Below are 14,094 nucleotides of genomic sequence, written 5' to 3' on the forward strand. Positions count from 1 at the left end.
GGTGGGGTTCCTCAATTGTTTCAAGCGCGGGTTGGACAAGTATATGAGTGGGATTGGGTGGTTATAGATAGGAGCTGCCTCGTATGGGTCAATAGGCCTTCTGCAGTTACCTTTGTTCTTATTATAAACAACAGAGGTCCCAGGACAGAGCCTTGAGGCTCTGACCACTAACAACATTATCCCACTCTGACTTAACCCCATTTATACTAACTCTGTTTCCTTTGGAATAGCCATGCCCTAATCCAACTTTATTATAGCACCCCAATACCATGAGCCTCTATTTTTTTTAATCAGTCTTTCATGTGGCACTGTATCAAATGCTTTTCTAGAGTCAAGGTACAAAACATAACAATCCTTAAAACTATCAACTGTCTCAACTATACTGGAATAAAAAGATAGCAAATTTATTAAACATGAACAGCCATTTGTAAAACCATGTTGCGACTCATTTATTAATTTATGTTTTTCAAGATGAAGACGAATTGTATTTACAATTATCGATGCAAGTAACTTTCCCACAATAGACGTTAGGCTAATTGGCCGATAGTTTGAAGGAAAGTGATCTATCTTCTTTCTTAAAAATTAGTACCTCATTAGCTACCTTCCATGGCTCTGGCACTCTGCCTAACTCTATTGATTTGTTAAATGTGGTAGACAGTGACTCGGAAAGCTCCTCTTTGCATTCTTTAAGCACCCAGGCAAACACTTCATCCGGCCCTGGGGATTTGTTCAGTTTTAGTTTTACTATTTGTTTAATTACATCCTCCCTGGTAACTGCTAAACTAGTTAACCTGTCCTCGTCCCCACCCATATAGACTTGTTCGGCATATTGTTAAGTTCCTTTTTAGTAAATACAGATATAAAATATTTATTATAAATTCTACTCATCTCGTCATTATTCGTTATTTGACCTGTCTCAGTTTTAATGGACCTATCCTTTCCCTAGTCTTAGTTTGATATAACTGAAAAAAACCTTTAGCATTTGTCTTCCCTTGCCCTGCTATGCGAACTTCATAGTTTCTTTTTGCTTTCTTTATCTCTTTTATAACATTTCTAACCAGTTGTGCGAATTCTTGTTCTAAACTGACTTCCCCATTTTAAATCCTTTTATACCACGGTGTCTTTTTACCTACAAGGTTCTTCAGATCCTTTGTTATCCACTTTGGACCATTATTCGATCTATTGAATTTGTATGGTATACTGCGTTCCTGTGATTTGCTTAGAATATTCTTAAATAAGTTATATTTTGAATACACATCGAAATCCTCCTTTACGTCACCTATCGCTGGGTTCATGTCCCCCTCCAAGACTGGCCCACATCCCATGCCCAATACTTTCCAATCTATTTGACCCAAAAAACTTCTTAGGCTATTGAAGTCAGCTTTTCGAAAATCTGGCACTTTAACAGAATATTCTCCTATAGGTTTATTCCATTCTATGCTAAATCTGATTTCTTTGTGATCACAGTTCCCTAGCTCACTCCCTATTTCGATGTCATTAATTTGTGTTTCCCTGCTAGTTAACACTATGTACTAGTTTTTTCAAGTCAATTTTTCAGACTTTCCTTTATGCTGTTGATAATCAATTTCTCAATTTCTTTCTTTATTATGCTCCCCATACGCATCCCGTGGGCGATGGTGTGAAGGATTACACCTAATCGGTTCAGGAACTGAACCCTCTAGTTCGTTTAGCTAAGCAAATAACAATTTTTAACACTAGTTACACAATTATCAATGTTGTATATACATGTACATACTCATACATATATGAGTATATACAAGTACATACGTACATCTATGTACGTATGTCTTATGTATCAAACTGCTGGTCATTTTGATACACTTATAATCACGCATATCAATCACCTACACAAATACACACATCATTCACCTACACAAATACACACATCATTCACCTACACAAATACACACATCATTCACCTACACAAATACACACATCAATAATCTTTTGTATCACAAATGATTCAACAAGAGGCCCACAAGTCACTATACATCTATGGTGAGTCACACACCCACAGGGTTTGCGGGTGTCTTGCTGCCACCCAACTGGGCGGCAGCTTTACAGTCGTGTGCATGCATCCCTACAGTAAGCAAATTTTGGATACTTCGCTAAGATAGCAATGGTTAGAGTGCTTTCTCTTTGCGAGTGCTTTTGATACCCGAAAGCACTCAATGGGAAGAGAACATTGATAGTTTTCATCAAACCAGTCACCTAGCCTCACAATATACAATCGACTTGAGAATGGTAGCAAGGCCGGACCGAAACGTCGTCGTCCCTTCACGTTCTAGTGTGTGGTCTGCTCAACTCACAATGAGTTTGTCCTACACTGAGAGACTCGCGTTCTCCTAATAATATAATTGTAATGTATACGTTTATTGTAATGGTAACCTTATTTTTCAATCCATTCTTTACCATTAGACAATAGAACAACTACGGACTATCGACAACGTTAATTCAAACAAATAAAAAACATTTTTTCCAAATTATAAATTAATTTTATTTTCATGTACATTAAAATTTATTTTATGAACAGTACATAGAATTATATACATAATTCATGTACAGTTACAGTTCCAACCCCAAGAAAAGGGTGGAAATGTGTTTAATTATTGAGGGAGTGTTTACGGGATAGGCTACACAATAATATTATATAAATATTTAAATACATCAGTGCTGTTAAGACACAACAGATAAAATTTATATGAAAATCAAAAAATATACATTCTGAAATGAAAATATACAAAAACTTAATATATATACAGTATATATATACATATATAATATAAAAATTCCCCACTTGATCTGATAATACTGTATCATAGATCATATATTAAACGTTTTTCGTAGAACGAGAAAAGCATCGTCAAGATCCAGGGTGAAGAAGGCCGGCTGACCGACGTAGAGAGAGCCAACCCTAGAACCTGAGTCATCCAATACCAGGCTCCGTATCCTCCTGAACCAGCTGTCTTCCCACATGCCCGCTGGAACCCGCTCGCCTTACGGTAAAGGTTGCTGAGTCAGTGGCACACGTTAAATTGGTAGCGCTCTCTTTAGTTGTAGAAGCGACTGTAAGGTTTGTGGTGCTGGTTGGAGGATCTGTGGCGCTGGTTGAAGGATCTGTGGCGCTGGTTGAAGGATCTGTGGCACTGGTTGAAGGATCTGTGGCGCTGGTTGAAGGATCTGTGGCGCTGGTTGAAGAATCTGTGGCGCTGGTTGAAGGATCTGTGGTGCAGGTTGAAGGATCTGTGGCGCGGGTTGAAGGATTTGTTGCGCTGGCTGTAGGTATGAAGGATGTGTAGGATCCTGTGGGATCTGCGTCGGCCTTACAGAGTCCTTGATAGCGTCCAACACCTCTTTTTTCGCCAGTGGGTTGAAGCGTCCCAAGACTCTGTCACACTCGGCAGTATTTTCCTGCAGACTAGGTAAGACGTTGCAAGTTCTCATGCACTCATCCAGAGTGTCGAATCTGTTCTCGTTGCCCTCACATCCGCCGTACACGAAGCAGTCGCAAGCATGTGTCTCCGGGTTGTAGAAGAATCTGGTAAAGTAAGCCAGGCAGAATCCCGTAGTTGGAGGAAGGAAACAGATGTTCGACGTGTCAGGTATAACTTCCTGGCCGCACACAATCACAGCGGCCAAGTGCAGCATCAAATATTTCAAATTCGTCATTTTAGTTTTTATCTGAATCAAATACAGATATTTAGGGAAGAAGGAGTGGGTGTTTTTTCTCGCACTTTAAATTATTTGAAAAGATTCGACCGGTTCACCCATAAAACAACTTGGGGCGTAGAATGTAAAATGCACAATATGTATAACGTAAAATGTTGTGGTTCGTTAGTGTTGCAACAGACCAGTGTTCACGAGACGATGTTCTGGTCTCTACTGACTGACTGCTGCCGTTGCGGGCGTATATGTAGTGTTTCGTTGGTGTGGTGTTGAAACAGGTCACGGGTTTACGACACGACGTCCTGGCCACTACTGATTGCTGCCTGTTGTTGTTGTTGTTTTAGATTCAGCTACTCGGAACAAAACGTTCCAAAGTAGCACGGGCTATGGTGAGCCCGTAAACCCGATTGCTGCCGTTTGAGGTTGTATATATGAGCGCGAGTCTTTATAACGCTTGCGTGTTATCGTTCCGGGATTTTGGCGCCACGTTGCAACTTCCCGGCTCGATTGTTTCAGGCGTGGGTTGGGCATGCATGTAAGTGGGATTGGGTGGTTGTAAGTGGGAGCTACCTCGTGTGGGCCTTCTGCAGTTGCCTTTGTTCTTATGTTCTTAACAAAGGGGGATATTAATACGATATTAAAAGTATCAACACAAGACAGAACACGAAACTATGGGTATAAATTAAATAAGTTTAGGTCTAGCAAAGACATTGGATAAATACTTGTTTGGTAACTGGGTTGTTGATTTGTGGATTCAATTACCGCGTAACATAATAGAAGTAGGATCCATTGATTGTTTCAAGCATAGGTTAGACATATATGAATGTGATTGGGTGGATATAAATAGTACCTGCTTCGTATGGGTCTTGTACAGTTACCTTCAATCTAATGTTCTTATGTCATTGCATATTAGGGTTGATAGAAGGCGGTTCTTTAATCCTTTTAGTTTAATATCGAAAGTGGGAATAAATATGAAAATGGGGTTAAATATGTTATCACGGAAAAAACAGAGTTATTGAGGAAGATGGCTGGTGATGTCATTGGAAAATTAGGGGAATCAGATGCTGAGGTAACGAAAAATTACCCAGATGTAGGAAACAGAGAGTTAGTATAAATGGGGTTGAGTCAGAGTGGGAAAATTACAAGACCCCTCCCCCATCTGTCCTACTAGTCAGACTCCCTCCCAGCCACGGCCCAGCACCCACTCCTCAATAATTCACACTAGTCGATAAACGTTCCTGATTAAACCAACTAGAGCAATTTTCTGGTTTGGTATTAGAGAGAGACTACAGAAGGCGAACAGGGTGGGAGGAGTGTGTGAAGTATTTTGTGGAGGAGAAACTGTCAGAGTCAAGTAGTGTGTGAGAGAGGAATTCAAGAGTGTCAGTATCTTGGAGTATGTGGGTGAGAAGGTTGTCAGTATATGGTAGAGTGTGTGGGTGAGAGGAGTGTGAGAGTGGGGTTTCAAAGTAGAGTAAATGGAGGATAATGTGTTGGTGTTATTTCTTAGCCACATGAGAAGATATCACAGAACAGGACAAGACAGAACACGAAACAATGGGTATAAATTGGATAAGTTTAGATTTAGGAAAGACTTGGGTAAATACTGGTTCAGTAACAGGGTTGTTGATTTGTGGAACCAATTGCCGCGTAACGTGGTGGAGATGGGGGTCCCTCGTTTATTTCAAGCGCGGGTTGGACATGTATATGAGTGGGATTGGGTGGTTATAGACAGGAGCTGCCTCGTATGGGCCAATAGGCCTTCTGCAGTTACCTTTGTTCTTATGTTCTTATGTTATGTTCTTAAATATTGTAAGTGGAGTGCCTCAAGGCTCTGTCTTGGGACCTCTGTTGTTTCTAATATATATAAATGATTCAGATTCAGGTTTAAGTAGCAACATTTGCAAATTTGCCGATGAAACAAAAATCGGTAGGGAAATTAACACGGAAGAACATAAGAACAAAGGTAACTACAGAAGGACTATTGGCCTATACGAGGCAGCTACTATCTATAACCACCCAATCCCACTCATAAACATGTCCAACCCAACCCGTGGTGGTGGGGTCCCTCGAAACAATCGAGGGACCCCACCACCACGTTACACGGTAATTGGTTCCACAAATCAACAACCATGTTACCGAACCAGTATTTACCCAAGTCTTTCCTAAATCTAAACTTATCCAATTTATGTTGACCACTAGAAGTTGAAGGGACGACGACGTTTCGGTTCGTCCTAGACCATTCTCAAGTCGATTGTGATGAGGAGAGAAGAGAGAGAGAAGATTAAGCCACCCAAAAGGTGGCTTGGGCATGAATAGCCCATAAGTGGTGGCCCTTTTGAGCCATTTCCAGTATCAATAGATGATACTGGAGATCTGTGGAGGTGCGACTGCACCCTGCGTGACGGGAGATGTCTCCCGTGGTGATGAGGAGATAAAGATTGATTGATAAAGATTAAGCCACCCAAGAGGTGGCACGGGCATGAATAGCCCGTAAGTGGTACAATTTTTTTTCTCTCAGTATTCTGAGGTTGCATTTATCCATCAAGCTGTTATCGCGGGGGAGGATACTGCTTCACAGTCTTTGAGGGTGTCCAGCTGCTGGACACCTTTGTTGACCAGGAGAGTGGCTGTGTTGATGGCTTCAGGGTGGCCACTGCATGATTCAGGAACTCTTAAAGCTCTTCTAAGGTCATTGGTTGCTTCACATTCCAGAAGATAGTGAAGTAATGGCTTTTCTGTGACAGTTTGGCAGAAGATGCACTCTCTCTGTCGGGGTTCACCAATCTCCCAGTTGCATCTGTAACCTAGACGTAGTCTATATAGCCTAACTGCTATTTCCCTGTGGATTCCTTTTGGGATATTTAACCTTTCTAATTTGGTTGCCTGAAGATACCATGTTGCAGATGGCGAACCTTCAGCTATTCTCTGGTGCAGGTAGGCTTTGTTGAGATGTGAGAGTTTTTTGGTGATGATGTTTTTTATGTTCTCTAGGCTGGGTTGAATTGTTTTATGTATCACTGGATGGCGAGTTGCCAATTTAGCAATTTCATCAGCTTTTTCATTTAATGGGATGGGATCCAGTTGAAAGATTCTGCTAGATTAAGGACCTGCCCGAAACGCTGTGCGTACTAGAGGCTTTACAAGAATGAAAATACTGTACTATCCAATGTATTCTCACAAACCCAATGTACCTTCTTGTATATATATAAATAAATAAATAAAGTTATGTTGAGTTCTTTGCCTTTAGCGACTGCTCCAAGATACAAAATGGTGGTAGTTATTTCCACATTATCTTTCCACTGTTTTTGTCCTAGTATTTGAAGTGCAGCTTTTGAGTCTGTGTGTATGATTGCATTTTGAGTGTTTTGTGCAATCACATATGCGAATGCCTGTTGTATGGCAAACAGCTCAGTGATGAGGAGGTAGGGACAGGCAATAAATAGGCAAGAGAGAGCTGAGGAGGAAAGTAAGGTGTAGGGGATAGTAGTAATAATGAGAACTGCAGAAAGCCTCCAATTTATATATCCAATTTATACCCATTGTTTCGTGTTCTGTCTTGTGTTGATACTTTTAATACCCTATTAATATCCCCTTTGTTATGTCCATTCATCCACTTGTAAACCTCTATTATGTCACCCCTAACTCTTCGCCTTTCCAGTCAATGCAATTTAAGCTTTGTTAATATTTCTTCATATGAAAGATTTCTAATTTGGGGAATTAATCGTCCTACGCTGGACACATTCAAGTGAATTTGTATCCATTCTATAGTATGGCGAGCAAAATTGAACTGCATAATCTAAATGGGACCTAACCAGAGCAAGATATAGCTGAAGAACCACACCAGGTGTCTTGTTACTAACACTTCGATTAATAAATCCCAGTGTCTTATTTGCCTTATTACGAACATTCATGCATTGATCCTTTTGTTTTAAATTCTTACTTATCATAACTCCCAGATCCCTTTCGCAATCTCAACACCATCTAGCTCGTATCTTGTAACTCATTACCATTCATCATTACCTAGCCTCAGAACTTTACATTTATCAGCATTAAACTGCATCTGCCAATCTTTTGATCATTTCAAACCCTTATTTAGATCAACTTGAAGTGATAGTGAGTCTTCTTCCGTGTTAATTTCCCTACCGATTTTTGTATCATCTGCAAATTTGCAGATGTTGCTACTCAAACTTGAAATTAAATCATTTATATATATATTAGGGTATTAAAAGTATCAACACAAGACAGAAAACGAAACAATGGGTATAAATTGGATAAGTTTAGATTTAGGAAAGACTTGGGTAAATACTGGTTCGGTAACAGGGTTGTTGATTTGTGGAACCAATTACCGCGTAACGTGGTGGAGGTGGGGTCCCTGGATTGTTTCAAGCGCGGATTGGACAAGTATGAGTGGGATTGGGTGGTTATAGATAAGAGCTGCCTCGTATGGGCCAATAGGCCTTCTGCACCCACCTTTGTTCTTATTATAAACAACAGAGGTCCCAGGACAGAGCCTTGAGGCACTCCACTAACAACATTATCCCAATCTGACTTAACTCCATTTATACTAACTCTGTTTCCTTTGGAATAGCCATGCCCTAATCTAACTTTATTATAGCACCCCCAATACCATGAGCCTCTATTTTTTTTAATCAGTCTTTCATGTGGCACTGTATCAAATGCTTTTCTAAAGTCAAGGTACAAAACATAACAATCCTTACCACTATCAACTGCCTCAACTATACTGGAATAAAAAGATAGCAAATTTATTAAACATGAACGGCCATTTGTAAAACCATGTTGCGACTCATTTATTAATTTGTTTTTCAAGATGAAGACGAATTGTATTTGCAATTATCGATTCAAGTAACTTTCCCATAATAGACGTTAGGCTAATTGGCCGATAGTTTGAAGGAAAGTGATCTATCTCCTTTCTTAAAAATTAGTACCTCATTAGCTACCTTCCATGGCTCTGGCACTCTGCCTAACTATATTAATTTGTTAAATGTGGTAGACAGTGGCTCGGAAAGCTCCTCTTTGCATTCTTTAAGCACCTTGACAAACACTTCATCCGGCCCTGGGGATTTATTTGGTTTTAGTTTTACTATTTGTTTAATTACATCCTCCCTGGTAACTGCTAAACTAGTTAACCTGTCCTCATCCCCACCCACATAGACTTGTTCCGCTGAAGGCATATTGTTAAGTTCCTTTTTAGTAAATACAGATATAGTAAATTTGACCTGTCTCAGATTTAATGGACCTATCCTTTCCCTAGTCTTAGTTTGATATAACTGAAAAAACCCTTTAGCATTTGTCTTGGCCTGCTATGCGAACTTCTATGCGTTTCTTTTTGCTTTCCTTATCTCTTTTATAACATTTCTAACAAGTTGTGCGAATTCCTGTTCTAAACTGACTTCCCCATTTTAAATCCTTTTATTCCACGGTCTCTTTTTACCTATAAGGTTCTTCAGGTCCTTTGTTATCCACTTTGGACCATTATTCGATCTATTCAATTTGTATGGTATACTACGTTCCTGTGATTTGCTTAGAATATTCTTAAATAAGTTATATTTTGAATCCACATCGAAATCCCCTTTTACGGCACCTATCGCTGGGTTCATGTCCCGCTCCAAGACCGGCCCACATCCCATGCCCAATACTTTCCCAAAAAATTTCTTAGGCTATTGAAGTCAGCTTTTCGAAAATCTGGCACTTTAACAGAATATTCTACTATAGGTTTATTCCATTCTATGCTAAATATCACTTCTTTGTGATCACAGTTCCCTAGCTCTCTCCCTATTTCGATGTCATTAATTTGTGTTTCCCTGCTAGTTAACACTAAGTGGGAAAATATTATTCCCACCTACCATTGCAGACTTTCCTTTATGCTGTTGATAATCAATTTATCAATTTCTTTCTTTATTATGCCCCCCATACGCATCCCGTGGGCGATGGTGTGAAGGATTACACCTAATCGGTTCTGAACCCTCTGGCACTTGTACATTCATTGATGTACAAGTATGTACATCAATCGACTTGAGAATGGTCCAGGACGGACCGAAACATCGTTGTCCCTTCACCTTCTAGTGTGTGGTCTGGTCAACATACTTTAGCCATGTTATTGTGACTCATCGCCTGTACATACTCATACATATATGAGAATATACATACTATGTCCGTATGTTTTATGTATCAAGCTGCTGGTAAATTTGATACACTTATAAAGACACTTATAAAGAAAAATCAATCACCATTTAATCAACTACACAAATTAATAATCTTTTGTATCACAAATGATTCAACAAGAGACTCGCAAGTCACTATACATCTATGGTGAGTCACACCCACAGGGTCTGCGGGTGTCTTGCTCCCACCCAACTGGGCGGCAGATTTACAGTCGTGTACATGCATCCCTACAGTAAGCAAATTTTGGATATTTCGCTAAGATAGCAATAGGAAGAGTTTTCGATACCCGAAAACACTCAATGGGAAGGGAACACCGATAGGTTTCATCAAATCAGTCACCTATTAAGGAGAACGCTAGCCTCACAATATTCAATTGATTTGAGAATGGTAGCAAGGCCAGACCGAAACGTCGTCGTCCCTTCAGTTTCTAGTGTGGTCTGGTCAACTCACAATGAGTTTGTCTTACACTGAGGCTCGCGTTCTCCTAATAATATAATTGTAATGGTAACCTCATTTTTCAATCCATTCTTCACCATTAGACAATAGAACAAGTACGGACTATCGACATCGTTATTTACACAAATAAAAAACATTTTTCTAAATTATAAATTAATTTTATTTTACAGGTGTTCATGTACATTAAAAAATTATTTTAAGGACAGTACATAGAATTATATACATAGTACATGTACAGTTCCAACCCCAAGAAAAGGGTGGAATTAATTACAACAATGTGTTTAATTACAACAATTCGGGCAGTGTTTACGGGATAGGCTACACAGTAATATTATATACATCAATGCTGTTAAGAGAAATTAACAACAGATATAATTTATATGAAAATCTAAAATATACATTCTAAAACGTAAAATATACATTCTGAAATGAAATAATACAAAACTTAAAATATATATATACATATATAATATAAAAATTCCCCACTCGATCTGATAATACTGTATCATAGATCATATATTAAATGTTTCTCCTAGAACGAGAAAAGCATCGGTATGATTTCTAGTCATCATCGTCATGATCCAGGGTGAAGAAGGCCGGCTGACCGACGTAGAGAGACTCAACACTGGAATCTGAGTCATCCAATACCAGACTCTCTATCCTCCTGAACCAGCTGTCTGTTGGCATGCCCGCTGGAACCCGCTCGCCTTGCGTTAAAGATTGCTGAGTCAGTAGCGCACGATGTTGGGTTGGTAGCGATTTCTGTAGGAGTTGCAGAAGCGACTGTAAGGTTTGTGGGGCTGGTTGGATGGTTTGTGGTGCAGGTTGGAGGATTTGTGGCGCAGGTTGAAGGATCTGTGGTGCTGGTTGAAGGATCTGTGGTGCTGGTTGAAGGATCTGTGGTGCTGGTTGAAGGATCTGTGGGGCTGGTTGGAGGATCTGTGGGGCTGGTTGGAGGATCTGTGGTGCTGGTTGGAGGATCTGTGGGGCTGGTTGGAGGATCTGTGGCGCTGGTTGAAGGATCTGTGGCGCTGGTTGAAGGATCTGTGGCGCTGGTTGAAGGAATTGTTGCGCTGGCTGTAGGTATGAAGGACGTGGAGGATCCTGTGGGATCTGCGTCGGCTTTACAGAGTCCTTGATAGCGTCCAACACCTCTTTTTTCGCAAGTGGGTTGAAGCGTCCCAAGACTCTGTCACACTCGGCAGTATTGTCCTGCAGACTAGGTAAGACGTTGCAAGTTCTCATGCACTCATCCAGAGTCTCGAATCTGTTCTCGTTGCCCAAACATCCGCCGTACACGAAGCAGTCGCAAGCATTTGTCTCCGGGTTGTAGAAGAAGGAGGGAATGTTAGCACGGCAGATTCCCTTAGCTGGAGGAAGGAAACAGATGTTCGACGAGTCACGTATAATAACTTCCTGGCTGCACACAATCACAGCGGCCAAGTGCAGCATCAAATACTTTAAGTTCGTCATTTTCGTTCTTATCTGAATCAAATACAGATATTTAAGGAAGAGGGAGCGGGTGTTTTTTCTCGCACTTTAAATTATTTGAAAAGATTTCGCCGGTTCACTCACAAAAATTCGGGGGCGTAGAATGTATAATGCACAATATGTATAACGTAAATTGTAGTGGTTCCTTAGTGTTGCAACAGACCAGTGTTCACCAGACGGCGTTCTGGTCTCTACTGACTGACTGCTGCCCTTGAGGGCGTATATGTAGTGGCTCGTTGGTGTAGAAACTGGTCAGGTGTTCTCGGGACGACGTTCTGGTCTTTACTGACTGACTGATGCCTGTTGTTGTTGTTGTTTTAGATTTAGTTACTCAGAGCGAAATGTCCATGTAGCACGGGCTATGGTGACCCCGTAAAACCGATTGCTGCCGTTTGAAGTTTTATATATGAGCGCAAGTCTTTACAACGCTCACCATAGCCCGTGCTACATGGACACTTCGTTCTGAGTAGCTAACCTCCACCTCCACCGCGTAACTTGGTGGAGGTGGGGTCCCTCGATTGTTTCAGGCGTGGGTTGAGCATGTAAGTTGGATTGGGTGGTTGTAATTAAGTTGGAGCTGCCTTGTGTGGGCCGGTGGGCCTTCTGCAGTTGCCTTTGTTCTTATGTTCTTAACAAAGGGCGATATTAATACGGTATTAAAAGTATCAACACAAGACAGAACACGAAACAATGGGTATAAATTGGATAAGTTTAGATTTAGGAAAGACTTGGGTAAATACTGGTTCGGTAACATGGTTGTTGATTTGTAGAACCAATAACCGCGTAACGTGGTGAAGGTGGGGTCCCTGGATTGTTTCAAGCGCGGGTTGGACATGTATATGAGTGGGATTGAGTGGTTACAGATAGGAGCTGCCTCGTATGGGCCAATAGGCCTTCTCCCTGAAGCCCAATATATATATATATATATATATATATATATATATATATATATATATATATATATATATATATATATATATATTATATATAATAGTTTAGCCCTTCCTTCCCCTTGCTTGTAAGAGACTTTTTATATAGTTTAATAAAATGGCAACACTGTAAAGTTGTCTGACGCCAAAGAGGTTATTAATTGACATTAAATGTTTGGGGTTCCGCGATCATCTTTCATCCAGAGATCTCGTTAACCCTGGCATATACTAACAAAACAGCAGAGAGACCTCGTTACACCTGATATTTATTGACGTTGAATAGCCTCTACGTCTATAGCATAGACGTAGTTACAGCCCCACTCCTAAGAACATAAGAACAAAGATAACTGCAGAAGGCCTATTGGCCCATACTAGGCAGCTCCTATTTATAACCACCCAATCCCACTCATAAACATGTCCAACCCGCGCTTGAAACAATCGAGGGACACCACCTCCACCACGTTACGCTGTAATAGGTTCTACAAATCAACAACCCTGTTACCGAACCATTATTTATCCAAGTCTTTCCTAAATCTAAACTTATCCAATTTATATCCATTGTTTCGTGTTCTGTCTTGTGTTGATACTTTTAATACCCTATTAATATCCCCCTTTATTATGTCCATTCATCCACTTGTAAACCTCTATTATGTCACCCCTAACTTTTCGCCTTTCCAATGAATGCAATTTAAGCTTTGTTAATCTTTCTTCATATGAAAGATTTCTAATTTGGGGAATTAACTTTGTCATCCTACCCTGGACACGTTCAAGTGAATTTATATCCATTTTATAGTACGGCGACCAAAACTGAACTGCATAATCTACATATACCAGCACCCACTCGCTTCCCCCGCCATAAGACCATAAGAACAAAGGCAACTGCAGAAGGCCTATTGGCCCATACAAGGCAGCTCCTATTTATAACCACCATGACGTGTAACCTGGGTCCAGTAGAGTACACCCCGCTCTTACACCATGATATACTACCTAATGACCAACAAGAACCTCTTGTTGGTTGTAAATACTGGTTCAGTAACAGGGTTGTTGATTTGTGGAACCAATTACCGCGTAACGTGGTGGAGGTGGGGTCCCTCCATTGTTTCAAGCGCGGGTTGGACAAGTATATGAGTGGGATTGGGTGGTTATAAATAGGAGCTGCCTCATATGGGCCAATAGGCCTTCTGCAGTTGCCTTTGTTCTTATGTTCTTAAGAACATCGTTCTTAAGAACGATGTTCTTAAGATCGTTCTTAAGATGAAGATCGTTCTTAAGAACGATCGTCTTTTCTTTCCTGTGAAGCTGGGAAACCTCATCAGTTTACGACAATTACCTCAAGGAGGTATTA

The 14,094-nt window shown here is 40.5% G+C and overlaps 2 protein-coding genes across 2 annotated transcripts; both read right to left on the reverse strand.

The window, feature by feature from the left end:
- Nucleotides 1–2,511: 2,511 nt before the first annotated feature.
- On the reverse strand, nucleotides 2,512–3,976 carry LOC123760310 (uncharacterized). The gene has a single exon (XM_045745885.2). It carries the CDS (start codon nucleotides 3,688–3,690, stop codon nucleotides 3,052–3,054), a length of 639 nt encoding a protein of 212 aa, XP_045601841.1. The 5' UTR covers nucleotides 3,691–3,976; the 3' UTR covers nucleotides 2,512–3,051.
- A 6,489-nt stretch (nucleotides 3,977–10,465) lies between these two features.
- On the reverse strand, nucleotides 10,466–12,046 carry LOC123760309 (uncharacterized). The gene has a single exon (XM_045745883.2). It carries the CDS (start codon nucleotides 11,800–11,802, stop codon nucleotides 10,891–10,893), a length of 912 nt encoding a protein of 303 aa, XP_045601839.1. The 5' UTR covers nucleotides 11,803–12,046; the 3' UTR covers nucleotides 10,466–10,890.
- Nucleotides 12,047–14,094: the final 2,048 nt, after the last annotated feature.

The sequence above is a fragment of the Procambarus clarkii genome, chromosome 39 (assembly GCF_040958095.1).
Source record: "Procambarus clarkii isolate CNS0578487 chromosome 39, FALCON_Pclarkii_2.0, whole genome shotgun sequence".
Lineage (NCBI taxonomy): Eukaryota > Metazoa > Arthropoda > Malacostraca > Decapoda > Cambaridae > Procambarus > Procambarus clarkii.

Excerpts from the sequence above, each read along its gene's own strand:
- LOC123760310 (XM_045745885.2), bottom strand. The coding sequence starts at position 3,690 with ATGACGAATTTGAAATATTTGATGCTGCACTTGGCCGCTGTGATTGTG.
- LOC123760309 (XM_045745883.2), bottom strand. The coding sequence starts at position 11,802 with ATGACGAACTTAAAGTATTTGATGCTGCACTTGGCCGCTGTGATTGTG.